The 9,669-nt window shown below is 39.7% G+C and overlaps 1 protein-coding gene across 3 annotated transcripts in view; it reads left to right on the forward strand.

Annotated features, from left to right (window-relative positions):
* ACSL4 (acyl-CoA synthetase long chain family member 4) overlaps positions 1 to 8,806 on the forward strand; it is a 48,158-nt gene extending 39,352 nt beyond the window's left edge. For all 3 annotated transcript variants that reach the window (XM_077826319.1, XM_077826321.1, XM_077826318.1), the window contains 6 exons: positions 138 to 310; positions 530 to 604; positions 1,046 to 1,234; positions 2,408 to 2,522; positions 3,880 to 4,037; positions 6,427 to 8,806. In XM_077826319.1, the coding sequence (XP_077682445.1) occupies positions 138 to 310; positions 530 to 604; positions 1,046 to 1,234; positions 2,408 to 2,522; positions 3,880 to 4,037; positions 6,427 to 6,584 (868 nt within the window). In that variant the 3' untranslated portion in view covers positions 6,585 to 8,806. The remainder of the gene's footprint in view (positions 1 to 137; positions 311 to 529; positions 605 to 1,045; positions 1,235 to 2,407; positions 2,523 to 3,879; positions 4,038 to 6,426) is intronic.
* The last annotated feature ends 863 nt before the right edge of the window (positions 8,807 to 9,669 follow it).

Below are 9,669 nucleotides of genomic sequence, written 5' to 3' on the forward strand. Positions count from 1 at the left end.
GGGCCTTTAAAATCTGTGAATCTTATTACTTGTTAGATGTGTCAGCTGAACAGATAAAGAGGGGTATGAGAGTCTCTAGCCTTTCCTGCAAAGGAGTAGAACAAGTAATATTTATACATGGTTTCTTTTACCTCAAGACTGCTGTTTAAAAAGGTAAAAGCATTGCTAGGAGGAAATGTGCGTATGATGCTTTCTGGAGGAGCACCTCTTTCACCTCAGACACAAAGGTTCATGAACATCTGTTTCTGCTGTCCTGTTGGCCAGGGTTATGGATTAACAGAAACCTGTGGAGCTGGAACAATTACTGAAGGTATGTTAACATACTCATGGGAATCTGCATGTTTAATGTAGATGTGTGAATTTTTTAATTTTCAAGTACAGTTGAAAACATTTGTAGCTCTTAACTTCTAGGGAATAACTTGAGTTAATAGTTACCTTCCTATTCCAGCTCTGTGTTTACATTTCAGTATTGTCAGATTAAAAAAAACTTTTGGCCACCATCTTACTGTTTCTTTCTAACTTCCCATAGTTTCTGACTATAGCACTGGCAGAGTTGGGGCTCCTCTTATTTGCTGTGAGATTAAATTGAGAGACTGGCAAGAAGGTGAGAACTTTTTTTTTTTCAGGACATTCTACTTAATTCTGTCAGTGAATCTGGCTGCAAATTTCAAGCTACAGGTAAAACATGAATATGAACAGTTCTTGTCAAAATGATCAGTTGGCGTTCAAACCTGAAGATACACAGCAAACATAGATAGCGATGACAAACTGCAGAGCTACCAAGCCTTTAAGATTCATGCAAATGCATGATCACTATTGCATAATATGTGTAACAGTATAATATTTTGATCTCCGAGTAACTAGTTTTACTGTTTCTAGCCTGTTTTCCTGCTGTCCACAAAATCAACTGTAGAAGTTGATGTAATGATGTCATTGAGTATTAGTATTTTGTGATCTCTTGATAAATGGATAATCACTTTATTTTGTGTGTGAATTCTTCAGTATCAATCTGACTTGAAAACAATTTTACTTATCTGGCTTTCAGGGGGCTATACTTGTAGAGACAAGCCTAATCCTAGAGGAGAGATTATAATAGGTGGACCTAATGTCTCTATGGGATACTTTAAAAATGAAGAAAAGACAGAGGATTTCTCCGTGGATGAAAATGGCCAGAGATGGTTTTGTACTGGAGATATTGGAGAATTTCATCCTGACGGATGTCTACAGATCATAGGTTGGGGCCTTACACTTTTTGCCAATTTAAATGCCAGTTAAGCAAGAGCATAACCTCACACACGTGAGTAGTCTCATTGAAGCCAGTAGGACTACTCGTGCTTAAAGCTACATACTTCAGTAATTTGCTCAACCATGGTGTTAAAACATATTCTCAAAATTTAGTGATTGTGAAGCCCTGAAATTGATGCGGTTGTCTGTAATCTCATTAACTGTCTCTACTCAGCCTTCACTTTGAAAATTCACACTTCGTTTTTTAGTATTAGTTTAATGGCTAAAATTTAGATTCCCTGTGACATTTAATTTTAGTTGCAAGTCTGAAAAATTACTCCTAAAGGGCATTTTTTAAAATGGACATTTCCTTAAAAGTTAAATGCTAACCGCTTCTAGGTCAGAAGTGGGCAAACTATGGCCTGCAGGCCACATCCGGCCTGCAGGCTGGTCCTGCCCAGCACCTGGCCCGGGAGGCTCGTCCCTGGCCTCTCCCCCAGTCATAGCGCCGTGTGGGCAGCGGAGCTGCGAGCTCCTGCCGCTCTGAGAGGCATGCTAAGGGGGCGGCGGTGAAAGGAGTTTGGTAGAGGGTCCTGGGGGACAGTCAGGGGACAGGGGGCAGTTAGGAAAGGGGGGTCCCAGGCGGCAGACAGGGAGCAGGGGGCAGTTGAATGGGGCAGAGGTTCCTGTCACGGGGTGGGGGTGTGGATAGGGGTTGGGGCAGTCAGGGGACAGGGAGCAGGGGGGATTGAATAGGGGGCAGGATCTGGGGGGGGTGGTTTGGGGCAGGGGGTCCCAGGTGGGGATGAGGAGCGGGGGGGGTTGGATGGGTTGGGGGTTCTGAGGGGGACAGTCAGGGGGCAGGAAGTGGGAGGGGGCGAATAGGGGGCAGGGGTGGGGGCCAGGCTCTTTCGGGGGACACAGCCTTCCCTACCTGCCCTCCATACAGTTTTGCACCCTGATGTGGCCCTTGGGCCAAAAAGTTTGCCCACCCCTGTTCTAGGTGATTTGTTTGGCGTTCCTTTGCTTGTACTTTTTTTTTCTTTTTTAAGTCTTTTGCATGGTATTCCATTAAAATTAAATAAGCATTTTAAATGTGGTACTAAAATTATTTTAACTGAGTATATACAAGTGGAAGAATCTAAACTCCTTTAAAGCAGCATGCCTTTTTAACTGTTCCTAGATCGTAAAAAAGATTTGGTGAAGTTGCAGGCAGGAGAATATGTATCTCTGGGTAAAGTAGAGACAGCACTGAAGAACTGTCCATTTATTGACAATATCTGTGCTTATGCCAAAAGGTAAGTTACGTTAATATTGTCTCTTCCCCTCAAACTCATTTAGGGGCATTCTTTTATTTAATGCTTGATTTATATATGGTATTCAAAAATCCTTTGTCTGAAATGCAGATTGTAGGCCTAATTCTCCAGTATACTAAGGCCCTCTTATAGCACTAGAGGAGTAAAGAGGGTGGAAATACCCCTGAGGCTGCCCCCATCCCCATGCAGAGGGTCCCCAGATTAGTGCAGATCTGACATAAGAGCTCTACCCTGGCCCTGTTCCCAGCAAGCCTTGTAGGGAGTAGGAGTGAGGGGTGTGGTCACTGTGCACTATGCTACAGCTGTCCTCTGCATACACAGGCCCTTAGAACAATGGGAAACAATGTGTAAATTAGAACAGTGCTGAGGCCAAGCAGGCTCCCAGCTGCACCAGAATAAGGGGGAATGCAGGATCAGTTTAAAGCTTCCTTGATGTGTGTATGTGTTTCCCACCACAACTCCCCTCATTACTGCCCACGGGGGGGGCGTGTGAACCACCGTCTGGGGGAGGCTAGCCTCCCAGTCCCACCCATGGCCACAGGCCCAGTCCTGGAGCTAGCTGCCCTAGTCCCAAAGGAGCGCTGGGAGGGTGGGCAGCACGCAGCCCTAGCCCCGGAGCGCTGGGAAGGTGGGTGGTGTGTGGCCCCAGCCCGGGAGGGCGAGCAGCTGCAGTCTCCCCAGCTCCAGAACATGGAAAGGTGGACAGCATGCAGCGTAAGCCTCCCCAGCCGGAACACTAGGGGGGCTGGAGCTGGAGGACTGGAGCCACATGCAGGGAGCAGTCACGGCAGGGGGCAGGACCACGGCTGGCTGTTTAGGGAGGCACAGCCTTCTCCCAGCCTATGCGACCCACTGCCCATGTTCCTGCCCCAATGCAGGGGCAGGGTAACTGAAAATAGCAGCCTTCTTACTAAACATAAGTACAATCTTTTGTTTATAGATGGCTTTGGCCTTCAGTCAAAATGCTGCGGTGTTTATCTTGACACTTACGAGCCTGATCCAAGCATTTTCTGTGGGCTTTGGAAAAGTCCCTACCTTCCCTTAGTAGTAGATGGTGAGACTTTACTTGCACTCACTTGCTGGATACTGGATTTAGTAGAGACTGGACTATTCTATAACTTGTCTCTAGACCAAAGTATGAGACTGATTGAACCCAGTCACTTACTAAAAAAGCTTCATGATAAAGGTTGAATAGTGTGGTGGAGGGGAGGAGAGGAAGAAATTAGCTATATATCTGAAAGAACTGGGGAATATTTACTTAGACTCAAGTAAACTTTGACAGTCTGAAATTCTTCTTACTTCCCTGTTTTTTTTTTCTTGTCCTCTCATCCTGTTTTAGTGATCAGTCTTATGTGATCAGTTTTGTGGTTCCTAATCAGAAGAAGCTGACTGTATTAGCTGAACAGAAGGGTGTCAAGGGAACATGGGTAGAAATCTGTAACAATCCTATCATGGAAGCTGAGATATTGAAAGAGATTAAAGAGGTGGCAGATAAGAGTGAGTATAATTAAATTGTTTTGTATACTGTACTAAGCCAATTTCACATCTGTAGATATAGTCCTCTCACTCATGTTTTCTAACTTGCTGGGAAATCTGTGGAACATGTTACCTCTGGATGTAGTTGATAATTTTGAATAGAGTCAAATCTTATCTGATTCAGTAGAGGAGCACACTTTCAGGCAATATTCTTGTTCCTAAAGTAGGACACTGTGGGAATCCAGTGCAGTAAGTGTTACATGAATGATACAGCTGGTTTTAAAACATTCTGCTAATCCTTGTTGTAGTGCTGGATGAATGGCCAAAAGCTGGTCTGGCTGCTCTCTAACATAGCCTACGAGGCCAAAGAAACGTAGGGTGACTTTTCAAGGAACAAGGAAAATTAATTGAGAGTTTATGGCCGAACAGAAACACTAAAGATGGTATTGGGTTTTATCTCAATTTCACTTATTTTGGCAATAACTGTACTGATAGAGTACACGTTACATACTCTTCCATCACTTATTCCTACAAGATTAAAATAGACTGATTCTCATCAGGACAATATGTTAAATAACATTTACAGTACAATTCTGAGAGGATGGTAGGCAGCTTTTGCATGAGTTGTTTTGTTAAATTTCCATGTGGCCCATTGAACTGGTGGAAAAACTTAACTCTATTATTGTGTTGCATGTAAATCATAAAATGTTTTCCACATAACTTTTTTTATTCTTGTTCCTCTAAGAGCTTGGCTTATAGAGAAAAATCCTTGACAGCACTAATGTTTTAGATAGAACTAAGGCCAAGATCTTTCCTTTTGGCCTTCATTCCAAGGGAACATTAAACAAATCTGCTAAAAAGTGATTCCAAGATGAACATTCTGTAGTTCAATCACAAAAAGGCATATATCTAAACGAAAACAAAACTATATTGCAACAACAGTCTAAAGTTAAAGCTATAAAGCTAGGTCATACAGCAGGAGCTATTCTTTGTTGCCACTGATTCTAATAATTGTACATTTGCTGCCATCTACTGGTTGTACTTGTGATAGCCTGTTTTGGAAATTCAATTTCTAATTGGGGGTGGTGGCTTTATTTCATTTTCATTTTACTCTGTTTTGCTGAAGTATTAATATTATGAAGCCAATATCCTTGTTTAGTGTTTGTTATTATGGTTAATTACGTTATGATAGTGCCTAAAGGCTACCTGTGATTGGAGCCCTATTATGCTAGGCCCTGTATAAACACAGAATAAGACCGTTCCCTTCCTCCCCCCTCCCCAAGAGTACATAATCTAAAAATGTTAAATACTTTCAGCATTTCCACTGATTCACTTTCAAGGGTTCATAATTGGTCACTGTTGGCTGCAAGCAAGGATTTCTTATTTGAAGGAACTGACTTTTTTTAAGGGCCATGAGGACTTTTAAATGACACTAACAAAAGTAAGGAAATGCTTGCTCACTTTGTATGTTTGCTTATTTGGAACTCTTCTGATTTAACAACTTACTTACCCCATTTAGTCTATGCTGGTAATTTGTGTCTCCTCCCCCCCTGAATATTTTTAAAAGACACACAACCAACAGATGAATTAGCATCTTTGTGCATGGACTGTACATTGGAAACAAGTATGTCCCCTAAACATGTTTAGTCATAACATGCAGAGGGGTCAGATTTTCAAAAGTGTGAACGCAGTGTTGTCTATAATGTGGGAGTGCACATGTGTATATGCACACATCCGTAGCTTATACTCTATTTTGAATTTGTGTGCGCACACACTTTTAAAAGTTGTCAACTGTGTTCTACTAAAATATTCTACAAAACTGCACAGTAAATAAAAATAATTATATAACTTGGGTGGATCATCATATCCTATCACATGGTATGAGTACAATCCGTTTCATCCTTCTTTAATTGCTACTGTGAATAACAGTAATCATGCGCCTGATCATGTAATCCTTGCTCACAGCTACCTTCCTACATGCTACAGCCACATTTTTTTTTATACCCTATTGTGCCTAGATTGCAGTCTCTTTTGAGGTAGGGACTCATTTGTTTTGCACTTTTCATTTAGTGTGCAACTTCGTTACTGCTTTGAGATTTTATTCTGTGATCCTCATTTGTTTGGCACTTTTTTATTTACAGTGCCAATCCACTGGAGCTGTACTAAAGATAAATGCTATGGCATGTGTTACTAGAATAATAGCAAATACTAAGTATTACAGCCATAAGTTTGCATTTTCTTTCTTCAGTGTGTCGCTTCCGTGACTGTATTGATATGAAGTTATTCCACTATAGTACAGCAGACTATTGAATATAAATCCTATTCCTGTTGTATGTATGAAGTTGTATGAATCAGTGTTTTATCTGTGAATGTAATCATAAATGTGTTTTTGTTTTTATTATCCCTGCAGTGAAATTAGAGAGATTTGAAACACCAATCAAAGTACGGTTAAGCCCTGAACCATGGACCCCAGAGACTGGTCTAGTAACTGATGCTTTCAAATTGAAAAGGAAGGAATTAAAGAACCATTACCTCAATGATATCGAGCGAATGTATGGAGGCAAATAAACTTCTGAGCTACATTGACTAGAAAGTTGTGCAGAAAGTTCCTTCTCAGACCCTACAGGACAGAACTCAAGCCTCAGAATATTGGACATGCTTGTGTACTGAAGATACAACAGGTAGTTCAGACAGTACACTAAATCAATGAAGACCTCCCTAACCTGTAAAGCCGGGTCCTATGGGGAAAAAACACTTTGCTTATGGAACCAAACTTTCTAGCTGCTCGCAGAAAACACTTATCCACTTCAAACTGTTTCATTTGATCACTTCCACCTTGGAGCTGGATGTGATCATGTGAAGCAATGTGACTTGATAACCTGATTTCCACTGTTGCTTCTATATTCCAACTGCTTTTCCACCTGTTTTTCTCCAGTTCCCCTTACAAATATGAAAATGAGTTAAAATGGAAATCTGACCATTCCTGCATCAGAGAAAGGTACTTGGTGAGGGGAAAAAATAAACGTATTTAAGGTTTGCACTTTGTAATGCAAAAAGTGAAGATGAAGTAGGAAAACGTTAAATACAAAGCATTGCAGCTTTTGCAAAAGTATTGGTTTAATGTCTTATCTCAGGTCCTGTCCTAGATTAAATGAAAATGAATAGTTTAACTTGACACTGATCTGTTTATCAATGTTACCTAAAAGGCCAGTACAGATGCATAAAGCGCCTTTTATAATTTGAGTTCATGGAAGAGGGAAAGAAATCTGAGGTTGTTGCACTGCATTTAAGCCCAGTTCTAGATTCTACTATGGCCCCTTTGTATTCAGAAGCTGTGAGCCAGAAGGTTAGCTTCAAATACCACCTCTTCACATCCTACCCCAGTTATGTCCTGCATCGAGCTCAGGTCGACAAGATCCAAGAATTGGGCCCATTGATTAACAGTCCATACTACAGAATTTGTTCAAGGCCACAGAATTACATGGCACTGACAGTAGACTGAATCTTCTGCACATCAGTTATACTGTGAATATTTTCAGTGCCTAAAAAGGAATATAAAATACTTACTGAAATAATAAGGGTGAACTGAAAGGCTTTTTAAAGATCAGACTAGTCAGAATTTTATTCTTCATGAGTGTTCTATGAACAACTTATCTCCAGTAGACTTTAAATGTTCTGAGATTTTTTTATACTTGCCAAGATGGCTTGGTTTTTTTTTTTTTTAATTCAAAACAGCATTTTCAACTTTGACACAAAGATTTTAAAAAAAAAGACTCCCACTGCAAGAACTGTTGCTTGTTAATGAGGTCACCAGCTAGCATATAGAACTGAGGTCTTAGACAAGTAAAGGCAGAACTGACATTCAGATCATTTTTGTCTTTAAACAGCCATGAGCCTTTAAAGTCAACATTCTGTTATTGCTTTGAAATATTAGGCCCCGATCCTCCAAATGCTTAGTTACATGTGTAGCACTACTCTTATGAGTAAAGCTAAACACATTTAAGAATTTACAGGATCAGGGCCTAAACCATTTTGTATTAAGTTATTAAAAAGTATTACTGTTCACCTTTTTAAATATGTCAGTCAAAACAAGCCACAGGTGGAAGCCAAGCATTTCCCATATTCTTCTTTTACCTACGCTTGATGAGCTTGGTCTCTGATTAGGGATTTTTGTTCATTAAACTTGTTAAAAGAGGAGAAAATACTTGAGATAGAACTTTGTCTTTCTGTTTGTGAAAATGTTTGTTTTAAAAACTGGAAACCGTAGAGGTGCTGAAGTGGGAAGGAGGCAAAATAATAGAATAATTTGTTTTGCCATTGAGTGTGTAACATCCCGTACTGTTTCTTCAAAATCGTTAGTTATCACTCTGGGCTCATGTATCTCTCCTAGCTGTTCCCACTTGAACCATAAATACTGTAAAAAGTGGAAGCTCTTGCAACTGTTCTACTTTGCACTTCTTTCTTAATCATTTTATATATGTTGCTTACATTTTGTACAGATGTGGCTCTCAACTGTGATATTATAACTTACTTTGATCTAAAGTATTTATAAAATAGATTTTGTCTATTCATAATATTTAAATGTTGTGTATATGATGGTAAAAAGGAAAATTATCTGATATTGTCATTGTAAAGAGTGAAAGGTTTTATATGAAACATCTTCATTATATAGTGATTTTAAAAAAAAATCAGGGCAAGATTTTCCTTCTGTGAGGTGTATGTGTGAATCCTTTTTTCCCAGCTCAACCAACTTTCAAAGTGAAAATAAATCATGGTTATGGATTCGTTAACTATAAGCTCTCGGACTGTCCTTTCTTCTGGGGACCAATTTCTTTTTAAACTTTCAAGGAACTTTTTTTAATTTTTATTTTTTTACATGCATAACTCTAGTCAAACCATAACACTGCCAAGTGATTTTTGCTAAAACCCCTTGGGGATGGGGAGCAAATCAATTTAAAGTCAGCTGCTGCTAGTTGTGCATGAGCTTTCAACAATCATTAAAGGGGATCAGAAAAAGGCCTCTCTTCCTTATCTAAACACATACACTTGTTTATGAATACAGGAAATACAGCCCATGTCAATAGTGGCTTTTCAGATTATCAGTCTTGGAGATATGTTAGTTTTCTTTATGTATTAAAATTATTCATTGTTAAAGAACTAAAATAGCTTTTAGACCACTTAAACATCACAAAAACAAATGCAAAAAAACAGTTATGTGCACTTAGATCTGATGGCAGATCTCATGAACTGCTTTTTTAAGCACATATAATGTATTTATTGGGCCTCAGTAGTTTTCCCTCTATTGTACCCAGATGTTTTCATTGATGGGGATCATTATTTTCAGTTTGTATGAAAGTTAAAATAATCTTTCACAGATGGAATACAGTTGAATTGGCTCTTGTTGTCAAAGTGTTTGAGAGACTGCATTTTTGCACAACACTATCTTAGATCACAGTTTTTAGATCAATATGTAAAAGAGTTTATCTAAACTGAATAGAGAGAGGTGTCCCATGCTCTCATGATGGGCAGAACAGGTATCTTAAATTTCAGAGAATTGCATCTTTACCTACATCCTTTTGATATCAAAGGAAGGGCTTGATCCTGCAAACACCTTTCGTGCTTTCAAGGGGACTACGCACAGTAGTACAAACTC

This window comes from Eretmochelys imbricata, chromosome 9 (genome assembly GCF_965152235.1).
Source record: "Eretmochelys imbricata isolate rEreImb1 chromosome 9, rEreImb1.hap1, whole genome shotgun sequence".
NCBI classification, from domain to species: Eukaryota; Metazoa; Chordata; order Testudines; family Cheloniidae; genus Eretmochelys; species Eretmochelys imbricata.